General features: G+C 41.0%; 1 protein-coding gene across 50 annotated transcripts in view; it reads left to right on the forward strand.

Moving 5' to 3' along the window:
* The first annotated feature begins 1,240 nt into the window (after positions 1 to 1,240).
* Positions 1,241 to 20,154, forward strand: part of LOC108032991 (sodium channel protein para) — a 72,647-nt gene continuing 53,733 nt past the window's right edge. For 30 of the 50 annotated variants that reach the window (XM_050887125.1, XM_017107072.3, XM_017107115.3 and 27 more), the window contains exons 1-7: positions 1,241 to 1,285; positions 6,912 to 7,688; positions 10,652 to 10,740; positions 11,688 to 11,878; positions 14,715 to 14,747; positions 19,485 to 19,640; positions 19,728 to 19,933. In XM_050887125.1, the coding sequence (XP_050743082.1) occupies positions 11,729 to 11,878; positions 14,715 to 14,747; positions 19,485 to 19,640; positions 19,728 to 19,933 (545 nt within the window). In that variant the 5' untranslated portion in view covers positions 1,241 to 1,285; positions 6,912 to 7,688; positions 10,652 to 10,740; positions 11,688 to 11,728. The remainder of the gene's footprint in view (positions 1,286 to 6,911; positions 7,689 to 10,651; positions 10,741 to 11,687; positions 11,879 to 14,714; positions 14,748 to 19,484; positions 19,641 to 19,727; positions 19,934 to 20,154) is intronic. The other 20 variants (XM_050887136.1, XM_044093347.2, XM_044093330.2 and 17 more) reach the window with 1 other exon arrangement.

Here is a 20,154-nt window from a genome sequence, read left to right on the forward strand (position 1 = left end):
CCTTTCTTTATTATTTAAAAATATACATTTTTTAACATATATGTATTGTTAAACAAGAAACTAACTATAAAGTGCAGGCAGTACTCTTATTTTGAGGTCATTTTATTTCAGGTAAAATTTACATGGTTAAAAAAGGTAATTATTGTGCATAAGTTAACTTCCTTGTAAACTGGCAAGCTATAATAACTTCTTCCTTATAAACCATGAATATTTAACTCTTTTTGAAATGGGTTTTAAAAGCAAACAAATATAATATCAATACTAAATATGTATTTTAATATAATATACGTATATTATGGAATACATACATATATCATATAGTATTCTTATGTATATTTGTAAAATAATATTTTTAGGATGGTATTTTGAAAGTACAAAATATACTTATAGGTTAAACAACATAAAATATACGAATTATCATAACATTCCTATATATTATCACTTATATCATATAGTTACATAGGTATATTATGGAATAAACACATTTATCATATATTAAGGGATATCATTTACCATATAATATAGTTGGGGTTGTTTTTTGAATGTTTTAAATACGTTTATATACAACAAAATGTAAATAAATGTTATTTAGTATAGTGTGCTTTCGGAAATACATTGTGCCTGTGCAAAAGGACATATACTTGCGCTGAGCTGAGGCTTTGAGTGCAGCCGCACTGGCGACTGAGCCTGCAAAGCCACATGGTATTGGTATCCTCGTGAATTTGGACTTGCCAGCGCCTCGGCTTCTTTGGTCTTGTCTTTGCCTGACGTATGGCACTTGCCACCCCGCCGCCCGGTTCCGAGTTCCCTATAGCATACACCCAGTACCCCAGTACCCATTCCCCAGTCCCCGATATCCGATCCCCGCCTGGCTGTTATCCTTCCTGGCGTGGATGGCCTAGCTGGCGTGTCCCTTTTGCAGCCTTTCTGGGTTCTTGGGCTGTTGGGCCGTTGGGTTGCTGGGCTCTTGGGCTCTTGGGCCGTTGGGTTCTTGGGCCTGTCCCAATGACCGAGTGGCGGCATGTCGCATCGCTCTCAGCCGCAGAAATTCCGAATCCCCGAAAGCCGAATGCTTCTCCGAATTCGAGTCCCTGTGAAGTGGAAAGTGGCACAGGCCCGAGCGGCTTCGGGGCAGTGACGAAGGCCGCTCGTGGGCAGCCGAGGGCGTGACGAAGGCCCCCCGAGCGGAGTGCCGAGCGAACTGAACGAAAGTCGCACTCTGCGGACGCACACGCGCTGCGGCAGCTGACAGTTTCAGTAAACCACGGAGACGAACGGATTACGGGTAACGAAACAGCAGCAGCAGTTCAAGCAGCAGCCAGAGAAAATAAAAACCAAAGGAACCTCTAAAAAAAGAAAGCAAAAAAACAGAACACATAAAAAAAATACAAAAATATACTGTAAAGGGAGAACCAAAAAAAAAACTGAAAGAGCAACCCAGCATGGGCTTGCGGCCCAAGCAAACCTCGAGCCGTGGGTCCTAAGAGCCCAAAATAAAAAACCATATGATATATTATATATTTATGTACGTATATGCCATATATACAAGTGCCTTGAGCCGTGCGCAGGCAGGCCAGCGAGCAAAAGGAGCCGAGACCAAAGAAAGTTTTACATAAGTTCTCCCTCCTCCTCAATCAGGCAGCATTTTTTTCTATAGTTTTTTTTCCGTGAGTGTGACCCAAAAACAAAAAAAGAAATATAACCGAAGAGAAGAAAGAAAGGCAGCAATGAGGAGAAGAAGAAAAAGAAGCTGAAGAAGCAGAAGAAACAGCCAGCCAGCCAGCAGAAAAAGCAAACTAACTAAAAAATACATGAGAATATATATGCTCAGAAAGTGTGTGTGTTAAAGTGTGAAAAGAAATGTCCTGAAAACACTATTTTTTTAATGGAATTTTGGCTATTTTTTTATTTGTGCAAAAGCGCGTGTTTGCCATGGCGTATACTTGATGTGGCCGCACCAGCAACGATTGCGTATACGCCTAGTGTGCCCGCTCTCTGCGTGTGTGTGTGTGTGCGAGTGTGTGCTTCTGTGCGAGTGTGCGTCACACACAACGTGTTACGCAGAGTAAGCCCCCTGCCCCCCTGAGAACCCTCTCCCTACCAAAAACCGTTGGTTTGTTGTTTAGAGCAAAGTGCTCGGAAAAGTAGGCAACGAAAATGGTTACAACAAATTGCAGGACACACACGCACACAGAAGCAGTCAGCAGCACACTCTCTCACACACACATGTGCTTATTTGGGGGAAAGGCGGCGGAAGAAGAAGAGGCAGCCGCGGACTTTCGATTTTTCATGACTCGCTTTTCTTGTGTGCGCTCCTCGAGTGTCCTTTGTTGTTGCTCCTTTCTGTTGTTGCTGTTGGCGATGTCGCCCCATCTAGCGCCTCCCACCCCCAGCTAACTCCACTCTGCATGGTTTTCGCCTGCTGTTTAGGTTATGTGTATCTGGCAGGTCCTTTTGGCCTGCCTTTGCCTTTTTGGAGCGCGCATATGCGATGTCTGCACGAAAGCCAAACGAAACGAATCGAAACGAATTGAAACGAAACGGAACGCCACGAAATTCAACTCAGCACACAACACAATTCAACTTAACTCGCCCCGAAAATCAACAGAGAACGCGCAGAGCAAGCGGGACGGGCTGGGGCATCCACTCAGTCAGTCAGTCAGTCAGTCAGTCAGTTGGGCGCCTGGCTGAGGCCTAAGGATCCCCTGCCCCGGCCGCATCCTTCGGTTTTTCGGCTCGAGTCGCGCGTGTGCCATATCGCGTTTCGTTTCGTGTTTTCGTGCGCAAAAAGAGCCGAGTTCCAAAGACTGGGGGCTCTGGGAAGTGGGTACTGGGTACTGGGTCTGGGGGCTCGAAAAGTGGGTACTGGGTACTGGGTACTGGGTGCTGGGTACCGGGCTCCGAGGCCTGAGGACGAGGCCACGAGGAGCCCTCCAAAGAGAGCCCACTACCCCGATGCGAGAGAGCGGGCGCGAGAGCGGGAGAGCGCCTGGCGTAAAAGGGACAAGGGTGTCGCAAATTGCCTTGGCTCGGCTCACACAAAAAACACAAAATTGTGCAACGCTTTGAAGTTTGAAGTTGATGTCTGCTGGCAAGTATATAGCCCTGCCGTGCACACGTATAGTCGTACCTATGTGCAGCACATATGCAGTTCGAGCAGCCCTATAACAGACACGGGCTAATTGCCTGAAAATCGGATAATTGTAATTGTTCATATATGATTTACAACGGCCATTAATGGCAGTTATTGTCACGAAAGTGCTGTCCTGAACATTTACGACGAGTGTTTGGCCTAGGAAGCGGAACTTTCGGATTGTTTTTAGAGTTAGAGAGAATGTTTTTTAACTTTGCATTTTCTTTGCTTTAAATCAAGGCTTATATGGGTTATTTGCTGCTTTTAAAAACAGATTTCATTTGCAAAACATATAAAATAAAGCACTTTGACCGATATTTTTGCTCAAAAATGTTTGAAAAACGTTTTTGAGACAGACTTTACTTACAGAAAGTGAATATAGTAAAATGTAATAAATAATTTTGAACCCTATATTTGCCTAAAAACGTTTGAAAAATGCCTCTGAAACAGATTTCATTGACAGAAAGTTAATATAATAAAAAATAATAATGAATTTGAAATCCTACACTTGGTTGAAAATGTTTAGAAACAGCTTTGATGTACAAAAGGTTTATATATTTTATTACTTATTACTAGTATTTCTCCAAATCGATATTATTTCAAAGCTTATAGTTCAATAATTAAGAAAATCAGTGGAGAACATTTTTTAAACATTGCGAGTGGTTTTTGTGATTATGGTTTAAAGACCCAATTTTCTTAGAAAATCCAAACTAAACTCCTTGAAATTTTAGAAAATTTATGCAGGAACAGGTTGAAATGAGAGTATTTAATATTTTCTACCCACGCTTGCCTGTAATATTCAAGCCACAGTTGAGTGGGCTGGAGAGCTTAGCCATCGAGGACCTGTGAGGACCTCGTTGAAACCGAAAGCACACGCAATTGTGGCCCGGAATCGAAAGCGAAAACTTTCCTTTCTCTGGCCAAAATCTATAAACTGTCATTCGTGTGAGTGGCTGTGTTTGGTTTTTGTGTGCGTTTCGCGACTTTTGGGCGCTAGGAAAAGCCAAAGGCAAGGAGCTCTTAAAGTAAACGAGGTGCCGCAGTACCGGGGTCCTGTGAAAGTGGGGCTACTACCGAGGGCTACTACCCATAGCTGTGCGGCTCGACCAGCCACCGGCGGGCTGAGCCACTCGGCCCACCTGGCCCGCCACCAGCTAGTCCTGCGGAGCAGGCTCCCCAGGACTCCCATGCCAAGAGTGCCGCATGGAAGCCCCTCCCCCAAGGAGCAGCGCCACCAGTGCCATATGCCCCCCGGGCGTGCGTGTTCAATTGGTTTTCCCCTCCATTGTTGTTTGCTCTGTGCCGCTCTTGTTGGTTTTCGGTGTAAAAAATTTACATAACCCAAATTGACGCATAAATAAATTATTAAATACGTGACGTGCAAATGGTCAAAGAGCGGGGACCAGAGGCCAGAGGCCAGAGACCATCGAATGGAAAATAGAAAGCCGAAAACAGAAGTCGAATGGCATGTGCCGGGGCAATCCTCAGGCCGAGGCTCTCTGTGCCATTGTGCGAATCCCCTGGGCTCGCAATCAGGGCGCAATCCAATAAGGAGATTGTGTGCTCGGAACTGCCAGTTCGGCCATATGCCATCTGTGGCACATATCTGACCGGCGCCCAATCAAATGTCGGCGGAGATCCTCGCCGGAAATGCAATTAGCACCAGGGCAGAGGCTGTTAGGCCCCGGAAAACGATCCAACCTATCCAAAATCAAGGGGACTTGAAAAGATACTACTCATCAAATATTTTATAATCATTTACGGTCGATTACCTAGCCTATTTTACTGACTTGCCAATCATTAAGTACTTTAAATTCAGAAGAATTTGTATTTTAAATTAGAAAAGGTACGTTAAAGTTGCAAACGAAAATAGTTATCCAAATAGCTAGTTATTTCTTATAGGAACTAATTAATTTGTTTCCTATACACAAACATTTTATTATTCCTCTTAATCAAGTTTTAATAAATCTAATCAAATGCTTGGAAAAGGATCCATATTACCCATAGAATATTGTAGCCCTATATGCAAGTAACATTTGGGGTTTTACACTCTAAACTATGCCCAACATTTAAATACTGATTCAAACAGAAAAGTATATTAGATGAGACTTACACAGAAATAAAGACCTATTAAAGGTGCATAATTAAACCTTAAATAGTACTGTGTGAAATGGGTTGGGGCCTGGCAAATGCCATTTTCCCAAATCATTTTATTCCCATAATTGCTCCTCAATTTTTCGATTCCACTTAAATGGTATCCGTTTACGCAATTGACCTGAATCTGTGAAGGGCTTGCAAAATAGTAAAATCAAAGTTGTATTTGGTTAACAGACTGCTATTACAACAAAATAAGTATTTATTACGGCAAGATGGTAGCTAAAATTAGCTACTTTAGGAGTTAAAGAAAATATGTAAGAAAATGTAGTAAAACTTCGATCTGGGGATTATTAATCAGGCAAGGTGATAGGAAATATCCTTGAAAGTAGCTCCCAGTAATATAGCAATGCGTATGCTCATCACCCCATTTGGTGACCCCAACTATGAGCTTTGCTTTCAAGTTTTGTTCAAACTATCTGGGGATTATTCTACTTAGCTATGATTTCAAGTTCCATACACTCATATCTGTACCAATTAGAAGCGCAGCGTGTGCAACGGATTGACCGGCGGCTGGTGACGACGTGGTGACCCTGCCACCGCTGGGTGGTCGGAGTTCGGATCGATTGGTGGCTGTCCAAAAGCGGGGTCCCGAAAGCGGGTCAGCATGATTTGCGATTATAACTGTTGTTCCATTTTCGGGGCTCGTGAGTTATGAACGCAGCTCGGAATTGACCAGTCCAACTGGTGCCAAACGCCCCGAAAATAATGGCCCACTGTCGCAATTTTTTCGGTGGTCGTGGAGGAACGAGAAAGGCATTAGCTTGATGACCTAAAAATAGAATAAGTCACAAAAAAGAGGCGGCGAAGAGGCGAAAATCGAGTGGCGAAAGGATAAGCGGCGAAAAGGGGTGGCTAAGTAGCACAACAAAACCTGTGTTGACAACGACTTTCGGCTGCTTTTGGGGTGGTAATACGTGGTAACTGCTATTTGGGCGAAAGGACCTCACTCACACACACACAGGAAGCTTGCGGCAAATTCGACTGAAAGGAAGTTGCGGCGAAGCAGGCAGCTGCATTCTTCTTCTTCGGCTTCGCCCCGAAACGGAGTTAGCCAGAGAGTCCTGGCTCTCAGTGGAAACCGCTCGAACTGCTCGGTGTTCTGTGCTCGGTGCTCGGTGCTCGGCGTTTGCTGCTCGAGGTTTTCTTGCCCCGAGTCCTTTGTATCCTTAGTGTCCTGCTCTGCGTTTCACGTGCGCGCGAACATTGCATAAACATAAACAAAACGCTAATCGCAGCTTGGTGCCACACAACTTTTTTTTACCGTGTAATAACCAGTGAGAGATACTATAATCCTGACGTACTTGGAGTGCTTTCTTTTTTTTCGAGTGTCCCCGTGCAAGCCAACGCAGTGTGAAAGAAAAACATCCTAAGAAATAAAAAACAATCAATAAAGCTCAAGAGGAGCGGTATAAATAACCAGAATAATATTAAATTATATGAAAATAAGACTACATGTAATAACAAATATTTGAAAATATAAGACGGCATTAGAGACCTAGAAATACTATTGAATTTAATCTTGATTCCTTTTTTATCCTTCCGATTAACGTTCGACCCTTTTTTGTGGCTGGGTTTTCCAAATTTCAATTCGCGTTTCAACAACTTGTTCGCTCCTCCGCAGGCGACGCTGGCGAAATTGAAACTAAAGCCGCAACAGCAACCACAACTCATAATAGTAATATTAACCATAATACGGAAACACAATTGGTATAAAAGCCAACAGTTAAAGCGAAAGGCAAGCACACAACCAAACACCACAGCCCAAAATAGTACATAATAGCAATACACAAATAATAATAATAATAATAACAATAATAAACCGAAACAGCTCTGGGAACAAAACGCAACGTTTGGTGAGAATTTTTGGCAACACGTCGCGTCGTCTTGGTTGTTGTTAACCACATCCTGCAAACGCCAAAGGTCCGAGAATAAAATTCAACCCACTACCCAATAATAATACAGATCAGCAGCAAACAAAGAAACACAAAAAGCAAATAAAAATAAAGCAAAAAACAAAAAATTAAAAACAAATTCATCTTCTACTTGTTCTACCGCTTCAACTTTATTCGTCTTCGTCTCCGTAATAAATATATACAAAATATACATATATACATATATGCATATGTGTGAGTGCGTCGCGTGTGTGTTGGTGCCTATAAATGTGTGAGCCACAACAACAACAACAGCAGCAGCAACCAGAGCCAGAGCAACAACCACAGCAGCAGCAGCAGCAACAGTAGTTAACAGCAGCAACCATTCTTAGCAGCAGCAGCAACAGCAACACAAGCAAGCACCTCCACAACAACAGCAGCAGCCACAACCACAATAGCAACCACAACAACAGCATCAGCGGATAGAGCGAGCAGCCAGGCACAACATCGATAGACATCGATTAACGGTGAGTTGTTAATCGAAGCAGTTGAAATAATCGATCTGCTGGGGGTCTTTTGAGATTCACCGATTTCTAAGCTTTCAGAAGATCAAACCATTCCCAAAACTCAATACTAATTACATCTTTCTTTAATTACATTTTTACGATCATTTAAATTTAGTTTATTCGCTACTATTTCTATTGTTAATATTGTTTATCTTATTATTTATTTTTCAAATCAACGATTTTACGAATTTTTAAATTTTGTCTTACACAATCTCAATCTCGTCTCTAGAGAATTCCTCTCATACCTAAGACTTTTTAAGGAAATACATTTTTATAATTTAAGAAAAATATATAAGACAATGTCGTTTTTCGATTTTAAAAGAAGGTGAATTAAATATTTAGGAAAAAACAAACAATATTATAACCAAACAATGTTTCTTGCTCCTGAGGTATTGAATATAAAATAAGTCAGTGTTAACTTTCTCAGTTTTTACCTTAAAGTACCAAACAAAGCAAAAAAAAATTAAAATAATTTTCTATTTTAAATCAATAATTATTTTCAAATAGTAATGTCAATAGAAAGACCTATGTTATATTTTAGTATCCAAAGATCTCATACTAGAGCGGTATTAAGTTTTTAGAAAGACCCACAAGTAATGGTTTCGAATAGTTTACTGTCTGCGATTTTAATATTTTGAATGCTAAAATTACCAAATAATTCAAAACAGCCTTTTTTAAATTATATTAATCTCTTTTTATGGTAACATAATAGAGTATATGGACAACCCTTCAATTTTCATAGAACAAAGATTAATGAAGACATTAAATTAGAGAATTGATTTTATTAACAACGTAGAAATCGGAAATTTCTTCTTTAATGAAACTAGGCTACAAGGAGAAGCTACCAAGAACTTTTGCCATACATTTGTTTCACAGAAATTCAAGAGGGCCAAGGACTTTAAAGCCCCTCTAGAGCATCTTCCCATCGCTGGTTATTTACCTAAGAGGGCACCTTTCGAGATGGAAATCAATTGGGTCTTTTGAGCGGTTCGAGCATTTCAATGCATCAAGATGATGTGCAAGTGTGAACTGAAACTGAGCACCGAGCGACTTGATGAACTTGGCTTGATTATGTCATGCCTTCTTGGTGAAAATCCCAGTTAACCAGGCCCGACCTCAAAGACTATCAATGGGGTATCTGCGCCCCTTTTTCCCGCCCACCGGCACGCCCCTTGCTTTTTGGGCTACAACCTTTTGCTGGCTTTTGGAGGGCAAACTTTCAGCTGCCACCGAATAAAAAAACAACAAAAGAGAGAGAGGGAGGGAGGCTGGGTTTCTGACGAGGTCTAACGGAATTCCTTCGCTCACGCACACAAAGAAAGCGAATTCGTTAAGAGAAGGAAACCCAAAAATGTATTGTTGTAGTCCGCGTTTCTTGGCGGCAACACAGCGAGAGCGCATCCTCTCTCGGCGCAGGCGAGAGAGCGAGTCCTCTCCTCGTCCTGGCCTCCGCTCTCTCTGCCGCTCTCCCGCTAGCCCCATTCGGCTCTCCCATGCAAAATTCATTGACTAACAACATGCAAACTTCGTTCAGTTTTTTGTGCTGTTTGTTTAGTCTTTTTGTTCATTTTTTCCTGAATTTTATTCTGTTTGAAATGAAAAGGGCTAGGAAAATTTGTCATATTTGACATAATCGATTTTTGAATTTGACTGCAAGGGAAAACATTTTGCTTTCATTTTTTGTCGATTGCCCATGGTTTGCCATGTCATTTGCATATTGACACACATTCCGGTTGGCTGTTTCTCTGCTTTTATTTTCCTTTGCGGTCCTGGCATGACTCATCGCCAGCGATTGGCCAAAAATTAATTCGGCAAACAACATTTTGCGAGTGCCATGAATGAAACAGACACACATAAATATATGCTCATATTGGCACACCAGTTTGCGTGTTGGTGTGGACGCTCTTCTATGCTGCATGTGTGCGTGTGTGTGTACGAGTGTGTGTGAGTGTGGCGAAATATCGAACTGACCTACTTTTATGCTCGATACACACACACACACACACACACACACACACACAGGCGGATTGGCAAATGGAAAAAGAGTGCTTTGACCTTAGCGGAGGCTGCTTATATAAGCCCAATATCCGATACCACAATCCGTAACTAAATCTGGCTTCGACTTAAGACGATTGATATAAACAAGATGTTTTGGAAAAAAATATACAAACAACATCTTTTATATTTAACATAGTAATAGATATAGGAGATCTGTAGATATTTAAATGGGTATACTGACCACAACATCATAAAAACATTTTACAACCAACTAATCCAAAACGTGGTTTCCACTAAAACGTTATAGCAGAAACATTATGTTAAAAAAAACATTGCTAAAATATATTTTTAAATTTATAAACTGTATAATAAACTATATAATATATAAATCTATAAACATTTTAAAGCCCACTAACCCAAAGCCTCGATTAAATTTTAATGATAATAACAAATTTATTAAAGTAAATAGTATTTTATATATATTTTTAATTTATAATAGTTTATGATAAAGTAAAGAAGAGATTTCATAATTAGTATACAGACCATATCTTCGGTGAAACATTTTAAAACTTACAATAATGGACACCCAATAGTACATCACTTTGCATATTTATAAAACCCCCTCTTCTGACATTCCTAGAAATCCACCCCCTTTTTGAAGTCCTGCCTCCGCCCCTGCCTAAAATAAACACACGTGTACGCAACTATATTTGTTTTCCCCTTATTGATTGACCATTGTTTGTGTGTTTTGTGCATTTTACTTTTGATTGCATTTCATTTAATGCGAATTGCCGCCTGCGGTAATCCAATTAGCCAGCTGTTGAGGTTTCGATTTCGGATCGGCACCACGGGATCAATGTGCTGGCCCTCCCTATAACCAATTTAACCCACGACTAATGGCCAAAACCCATTCGATTTACTTGCAGCATCGTGCTAAGCGGCGGGCGCTAATCGAACATGGCGCCTCGGATATAGTTGTAGCTTTAATGTAGCAGGCGACATCCATGTGCCTCATGTAAGTACACCCCCTGTATTATATTATGTTGCACTTTGGTCGCCGGTCACAGGTAATTATGGGCAATGCTTTTCACCACCTCTGAGTCTGCGGAGAGGTGATTGAGTTACCAATTGTGTGCAATCCAGTGTGAGTTGCTCGAATAAAATGTGAATGTAATTTATTCAGTTCGTGCTTAAAGTATTGAATTATAAATCGATTTTCGGAGAGGTCAGCTGCACAAGTGGGAACCAGTTTGAGGCCAACACTTCTTGTCACATGAAAAATTAACGCAACTCAATTATCGGTTGTACAACAAGTTTACATTTCTGTTTAACATGATTGGGAAAATCATTTTATTCAGCTCGAACATGGTTCGTTGCTAATTGAAGACGGTTAGAGGAATTGGCATGAAAGTAAATTCATATTAAAGCAAATATAAATAAGTTAAATAAAAAATATAGGGCTTACTTAGTTGGGATAAAGTCGGAAATAATTTTTTCTCATTTAAACAATGCATATTTATTCTAAGCCTAATAGGTTTAATTTCAGTTAAATGGTAATTTAGTTCGTTACAACGAACAGGATAACAGATTTTGACAATAACTATTTTTCAAACTGTTCATATATCTTTTAACTCCAATTGGTTTGAAAGTTTACATTTAGCAAAACATTTCTAGGATACCCCGAATAATAAAGATTGTTTTTTTTGTTATTCATTTTAGTATTAAGTGAGAGTACGATTTTGAGCAATAGATTTTTGAAAGGATTGCGTTCTTATGTTACGAATTTATCATTGGTAAAGCAGTCTATTATTATTATTATAGTTTTAAATACAGGATGCAAACAAATATTATAACGTTACTGCGAGATACAGATGGAAGTGTTATAGAACTATATATTGGCTTTCTGATTATATTGATCTAGTGGTTTTTGATGGACCCCTAAACTTCCCCTCTTTCTTCCAGGCCTTGGAAATCTAAGGCTCTCATCGTTGGCCGCATAGACAATGACAGAAGATTCCGACTCGATATCTGAGGAAGAACGCAGTTTGTTCCGTCCCTTTACCCGCGAATCATTGGTGCAAATCGAACAACGCATTGCCGCTGAACATGAAAAGCAGAAGGAGCTGGAAAGAAAGAGAGCCGAGGGAGAGGTGGTAATTATTTCTAGCTGAATGTGAATAGCTTACTCCGTTTTGTGTGCCTACTCTACTACTCTTTCTGTATCTGTATCTGTATCCGTATATATATGTATCTCTCTCTCTTCGTCTAAGTGAATTGACTTCCAATTGAGATCGAATGCCAAACGGTCGACGCTGATCGCTGATCGATTGACGTTCAACGATTGCCGGTCGATCAGCGATCAGTGATCAGTGATCAGCGATAACCGATAACCAAACGCCGCTACTGTGCGCTTCTGTTCGTGCTTCAACTTAAGCCTGAACGTCTATTTTACATATATAAAATACTCGAATATGTTCTACTAACCAAACCCCAACATACATAACTACCCGAAAGAAACCGCATATCAAGTTAACAACAAAGCCATCCCACTCACAAGCAGTCATCCTCCGTATACATATACATGTCTGTATATCGAATGCGTCTGTGTCTACAGTTCTCTTTATAACCATATCTTTCGCCTCAGTTTATAATATCGAACCTCCATCATCTCAGCCTCTGTAAATGCAGCCACCATCCATTTAAGTCTCAGTCTCATTTCGTATCTCGGAAACACCCACTGTGCTTGACCCCTGCCATCCAATCCGTAAACCTGAAAGAATAACTAAGCAGATCCTCAGCTCTTTACGCCTTTTCTCTGTCTGTCCCCCAACTGGACCTCAACTGTACACTCCGTAATCTCAGCCTAAACTAACACCCATTCTCCATCATTTCACCACATTCAAAGTCTCAATTTCGTAAATGTTTTAAATCGTAGACCCCCATACCAATCGTACTCAAATCCCCAAATTTACAGCATAATCCACCGACTTTCGTTTCGATCTTCAGTTTGATTTGTTCTGTTTCAGTTCCAACAAAATTCCAAAACGTAAAATTGTCTAAAAGAATAGTTAAGTGATTTCTGATTTCCCTCTTTGGTTGTGTATTTTGTCGTATTTTGTATTCAGCATAAGATCCTAAAAATCCCGCCAGCAATCCCATATGCTCTTGTACGTACCGATATCGTAACGTATTACTACTATCGAATCTGTAAAATTTCTCTCCTGCCATAATCGTTGTATGTTCGTTCGTTTGTTGGTTTGTTTAATTGTTTATCTGTTTATCTATTTGAGAGTAAGAACTGTGTATTCCGTAACCCATTGGCTTCGTAATGTGTACTAATGTGTATCGTAATCGATAACCTAATCAGTTTTTGTATTATTGCGTAAACATACTGTATCATTTTCAAATGCCAGCAACCCCAACAATTTAACATTATCATTGTCGTATCGTTATCGTATAGTACTAGTCGAAGGCTACAAACTTTTAAGTTATATTTCTTGATTTCCGTTTGGATTTTTCATTTCTTTCCGTTTAATTTAGCGAGTGGCTTGGGTATACAAATACCAGGCCAAGTCCACGTCCACGTCCATGTCCATGACCCACATGTCCTTCTCGTCTCAGCATACTCTGCACATTCAGCAGACCTCCAGGTATCGTCCTGTAAATAAACGACTCGCTTGTGAATACGTGTATCAAATCTTCACTACTGTGTCCATTGCCGATCATTAGTGCCAGTATTCCGTTTCCAAATCAGACCATTACTAATCAAATCATCAAAGAGCTTGGACTCATATTTTGCAGTACTACCTGCTATAAAGAAAAGGAACCAAAATTAAATGCCCGAAAATGGAACCGATGAAAAATATATCTATTTAAAAAAAATATATGCTGGACCTGTCAATCGGTGAAAATAATATTAGAATGGATATTTATTCCTATAATTTCGGGTAGATATCCAAACAAAAAAAGAGCCCTCGATAAAAAAGGGTAGAACCTATCGAAATCGATTAATGCGAAGCTGACTGCTATGAAACCGGAGCTAAAATCGAAGGACCATAAACCTGATCTAAAGATCTAAGCCTTGAAACGTTGGAAAAGCAGAAAATGTTAGGGCTCAGATCTACAGTAAAAGAACCACCATTACTTGCATTATTGGATCCGATTTAACTAAAATCAACCCGAACTAATCGTAGCTGTAGCTGCTCGCTATGATATCTTGTACAAAACCATCAAAGCGCATTGTCATAAGCCACCTACACATAGACAAGCAACGACTTAACCATGCGCACCCCAATTAACTTTCAACTTTGACCCTTAAATTTCAAACTTCAAACCAGGCTCTGTCTCTGTCTTCGCCTCTGTCTCTCTTTCTGTCTCTCTCCCACCTGCGACCTCTCACTTTGTAAAGACCATTCTAAACACCCAGTCACAGATACAGACACAACCACACTAGATATGTAGAAATCAATCAGAATTCAGATATCAATGAATCATTAACCATGATTAATGGCATTGCGAAGATGCGCAACGGCAATTATTAGGGGTAGTCGATACCGATAGCGATACCGATATCGTGTAATCGATATCCCATATGTATATCCCCCCTGACAAAATGCTGAAAACTGCTCGCCTACATAACCACTTTCTACCGTTTGTTTTTTCTTTCGTGTACTCTTCTTCCGTTTCATTTACAACTTTCTCTCTACTTTTTGAACGCTCTCTCTCAACGAATCTTTTGCGCGCTGCTGTCTGGACCAAAAATGAATACAACCATGATTATAAATGAATATAAAAACCATCAATAATGTATGACAAATGCGAATTCGGCGCTTGCATAATGCAATCAAACAAAATTACGAATACTCAAATCCAAATCAATACCAAATCGAACATGAACTTTTCTCTACTACTACGCTACTTTTTACTTGAACTTGATAATGCTCGTAATGAATGCCCTAAACCAAATACCAAATCCAAATCTTCTTTCAGCCGCAATATGGTCGCAAGAAAAAACAAAAAGAAGTAAGATTTTGCTCAGAAAAAAAGAAACCACAACAAATAAGAATAAGAAAACCACCCCCACCACCTCCCAAAAAAAAAAAAACACTACCCGACCTTCGAGAACACACCCCCCACACAGAGAATTTCCATCTCAATGCGAAATCGAAGGAAAGTTTTATGATTTCACCTTTTTTCGTGCCTTTTCAGTTGAGACTTTATTGCCACAAATCGTTTTCCTTTAGCCGAACAATTTTGCGTTGCAATTTTCCGTTGTTGGTTCCTCAGTTCCCTCAGTTTCTTTGTGCAACTGCTGCAAGTAACCAATCAAGCCAGCCAATCCACGCCACTTAGCCCAGTTTGATCCAGAACCCCACACTGGTGTGCCCCAGCCTCAACATATATAACGCCAATCTCGTACCCAGTATCTACTGTATATGTACTGTATATCTTTGTATCCGCTCCCCAAATGTAGCCCTCGTACGTAAGCTTGTATCTATGTATATCGTAAATTCGTACCATATCTTTGCCGTTCTATATCTTTCCCACTGCCCCGGGACGCTTAATGCAAAAAGCATATATGAGATAAAAAAAGAAAACCTAAAGCTCACCTTTTAATAGCCTAGAAATACCAATGCAGCTGAAAATACGCTTTTGACTTTTTCGCTTTACTCAGTCCTTGCTTTGGGTTCTTGCAGGGGATTTACACCGTCTGATTTTTTTATTATATTATATATATCCTTTGTCTAATATCTCGGAGTGGTTATCAAGAGGTTGATAATGACAGTGGTTTCATTTATTTTAGAAACGTTCAGTGTTGAGAAGCGTTTAATATCTAACTCATGATCTTTAACGTTTTCCAACTCTGCCATATTGAAACAATGATCTTAATTCTAATTTAATTGGGCCAACACCCTTTCAAAGGAGGTTTTTCTTTTATAATATTAGTTATTATTATAAGATCTTTCTTGGATCTTTATATGGATTTTTATCTCAAGTATATGTATATTTTTTGCATTTCCGTATTATTTATGGTTTTAATTTAAGGACCTTGCAAGGACCTAAGATACTTCGGCTGGCCGATGAACAGACCAATTGTTTTCCTTATTCTTTATCCATTTACTGCTGTTAAATACGCCGCTTCAGGTTATAAGTGTACCAAAATCCCTTTGTCGTGTGCCGCTTGCCATTTGGCATTGCCATAGTTATTGACACTGCCCGGGGGCCTCAATTACTTATCAAGGTGGAGCCCCCCGAAATGACTGAGTGCCCGAGTTGGGTAAGGAGCTTAGCGAAACGGGCCGAATGGTCTGGTGGAATCAAAGCCGCTAACACAGACACCCACTCACACACATACGGCACTGGGTCCTGGAGAAGAATTAATGGCTAATCAAGGGCTCCAAGTGTCACTGTACCCAAAACCGAACCGAAACAGAGTACCCCCAACTATGTGTATCCGTAACCGTGTCTACTGTATATGTATCTGTTATGCTTTTGCCAGCTAATACTCGAGTAATTTGTGTGTGTTTCTGTGTACTATTTGTTGTTCTCGATGTGAGCAATATATATATATATATATATATATGATAATATTTAAGCTAGCCCCCCCACACTCTCAAACACCCCATCCAGATCCAGCTCCGAACCCAATGAACTTGAGATAGCTAGGTGTAGAGACCAAAGTGTTTAGGGCTAGGAACTCGTTTCTTTTGACCATACTATGCAGATGTCTGATGATTTCCAAGGCGGCGAGCAATCCGCAAAGATTTCCCCAAGCGTACATTTTTGCATTGCCCCGCACCCGACGAACTAACCAACCAACCGACCATACAAGAAATTCTCATAAATTCCGACCTATAGAATTACGATTACATAAAAACCAATAAAGAACGAGAAAAATGGGAGCGTAATGCGGGAAAAAGCAGCAGAAGTCGAGCAAACAAGCAGATGAGTCACCGAGTTGCCAGCGTACTGTAAGTTGTGGGAGGTGAATCGAGTAAGTGCCAGCCAAAGTATCTCAAAGTATCACATCCGAGGACAGCCACAGCTGGGGCCAGGCATCCCCCGCATATTGCTGGGATCTCAAAGCCCAAACGATCACAACAGAACCCTTTGCAGCGCATGTAAGGCATCCACACTTGCCCCCTCGACAATCCCAGCAATATCTTGGGGCTTGGCCTCTGTCGTTAGTTATTTCCTAGCCTTAGATGAACATCATTAAGAGGTTTATCAGCTTCGGTTCCGTTTCGGTTTGAACTATTATTTGTAGTTGGCTTCAGACAAAACTGTAGAATCTCCTCAAACCCAAACCCTAGCCCTAGATCCAAAAAAAAACGCCTGAAACCCGTTCCAATAACCATCTGCTATATAAAGTATATACGAAGTAATGGTGTGCCTGGGTGTACGTGTACATAAGTGCGTGAAAGTGCGTGTGCTTAGGAGTGTGCATGTCGTTGTAGTTGACGTTGCATGGCGCATGAAAAACGTTCTCTCTTAGCTACTTTCTCCACCTGCTCAACTCCCTAGCAAATATTCCCTCTTTTCCCCCACCTCTCTTAATGGAATCGCTATGTATGTACCCAAGCATACCTGAACTATCCTGTTATCTTCTGTTCCCGCTTAGTTCCTATATATTATTTTTCCCAATATCCCCTAATTAACCCCAGGTTAGTCTAAAAATATAAAAAAAAATAACTACTTCCTTGGCTACTCATATATTTTTAGCCATGCAAACCTCCCATTTCCGTTTACAGCCTGTACCTCTTATACTCAATAGCACATTGCTATCCTAAACAATTTCCAAGGTTAAATATTAACCTTAGGTTAACTGTCATTTAAGTGAATTTGCTGAATTTAACTCTCTCCCTTTTTGTAAGCCTTTTTCAAACTGGCAACTTGTCTTTCCTGTATTGGTATCTAATATAAATTTGCATTCGCAAGCTAAACTCCGCTTGATCTCACCAGGCGGTTAGCTAACCCCAACCTAACCTCATTTCGTCATTGCGTCCGGCGAATGCGTCATAAATTTGTAATCAGTACGCGGACTGCAAAGGCGCGAGGACGACTTGTGTCCGGTCGGAACCGGCTGCTATATCCAGCTATCTGCCTCTCTTTCGCGCTACTTTTGCGGCCTGCCTTTTATTAGTTTAAATATAGACTCGAGTTGGCTGTTTAAAGAGGGCTCCCAACGCCACCCATCGAACCACCAACTCCGTGCTCGTGCCCGCGTCCGTGTCCGGGTTTTGTAGTCCTGGTGTCCTGGTGACTGGCGAGTGCCGCAATTGCGTCAAAGCCTCGGCTCCACCAAGCAAACACATATATGTACTCTACTACATCCTACACACCCATACTGGGACAATCTAATTGTCACGCCAAGCCAACTATTATGGAATTTTTCCTTCAGTTTTCCTTTTGTGGCCCACTCGCTAGCTCTCGCTCTCCCTTTCTGGCCTTCTCCCCGCCAATGTACTCGTTCTGCCCAGTTCTTGTACATATAGAGAGTGGGTCGCACCTATATAGTGTGGCTGGCTAAGCTAGTATAGCTCGGTGTAGTGTGGCCCACTATATGTGGTATATGGCCAGAGCGAGAGGGCGAATCGAACGATACGTTTCATAGAGTGACGTTAGAGTTCTTGTGCTTTTGGCTCTGGGCTCTTTAATTTTACTTCTGGCATTGCACGTGTCCGCGTCCGTGGAAAGTAAAAACAGTACGTTTCCAGTACCGACTAACCCCGAAAGACTGAAATCGATAGGGAGGCGGATAGTTTGGGACGAGAATGAGGTTGGTATTGTATGGGATAGAAACCCCAGGAACCCAAAAAAATATTGTCATACAATATGCATGGCGGGGCAATTAAAACTTGCCAGAACATGCAAGAATAATGTTTGTCTGGCAATCAGAAAAAATGATGAATTGACATTGAATTTCCCTCCCTGTTTTCCTGCTTGTGATCCTCTCCAGATTTTCCCACCCTGCCCGTAGTACTTAGTATAGCCTAGTGTTTTGCGCACTCTAGCTAATAGTTTACCAACACTGGAAATGGTTTTTGGTTTCTATTTTGTAAGGGCATGCCACATACTTACACGCCCACACACACACATGGAAAGGGACTCCAACACTGGTTACCTCAGTTTCCTCTTCCGTTTCCATAAACATTTCCGTTTCCGTTTCGGTTCCACCTTATACATGAGTTTTGTTTCCGTTTCTTTGAACCTGACAGAAGAAGAACAATGATGAATCAGAACATAGATGAAGAAACCATTAAAATGATGAAGCGCCCAAAAAGGTCTTGAGCCAGACATTGGTCGAACCGACTTGGTGTTACTTTTGCATACCAACAGAATCGGCTGAGCCCCCAACACCCCGCCCCTAAGCTGCCTCCCGCCCCTTTGCCTCCCTCCATCACCCTGTATATATACTTACAATATTAAATGTACACCCCACTCTATATATATAAATATATATACATATGTAAACAAACCTCTGATATGATATGCAAAACTGAAACCATCACGAAATTCTTAAATCCGAATCGAAAGCGCTTGAAATTGATGTTGATTTGTGTGCCGCTCACTTACTTCTGACTTATGATTTTCGATTCTTTCAATTCCGTTTTTGAGTTGGACTCCGGGCTCCAAATGAGAGAGCTGCGTGGTTGATAGTGATTGATGTCTAGTGCCAAGGTCCTTGCTAATCTATTGTCGCCCAACCCGTTCTGTTCTCCCCGCACAACGCATTCACCTCGCGGCACTGCAAAACAGATCCGATATGATGACGAGGACGAGGATGAAGGTCCACAACCGGATCCTACACTTGAACAGGGTGTGCCAATACCTGTTCGATTGCAGGGCAGCTTCCCGCCGGAATTGGCCTCCACTCCTCTCGAGGATATCGATCCCTACTACAGCAATGTACTGGTAAGTCCATGGGATTCTAGGGGAGGGATTCTAACTTAATGGATAGCCATGATATTGAAAACCCACATGCAACGATCTCTCTTGCAGACATTCGTAGTTGTAAGCAAAGGAAAAGATATTTTTCGCTTTTCTGCATCAAAAGCAATGTGGCTGCTCGATCCGTTCAATCCGATACGTCGTGTGGCCATTTACATTCTAGTGCATCCATTATTTTCCCTGTTCATCATCACCACAATTCTCGTCAACTGCATCCTGATGATAATGCCGACAACGCCCACGGTTGAGTCCACTGAGTAAGTGCGGCCCATATGCATTTTGCTTATATGACCAATATATCTATATGTAACCCACGACTGAATACACTTGATTTGTGTTCTTCCCCTTAGCTAAATTTGATTTTCGAAACTTGTTTCAGTTGATTTTGGTTTTCGTTTCGTTTCCTCTTTGTTTACGGATATTTTATAACTAATGTTCTTATACTCTGTACTAGTCATATAAGTATATAAACATATAT

This window comes from Drosophila biarmipes, chromosome X, assembly GCF_025231255.1.
Source record: "Drosophila biarmipes strain raj3 chromosome X, RU_DBia_V1.1, whole genome shotgun sequence".
Taxonomy (NCBI): domain Eukaryota; kingdom Metazoa; phylum Arthropoda; class Insecta; order Diptera; family Drosophilidae; genus Drosophila; species Drosophila biarmipes.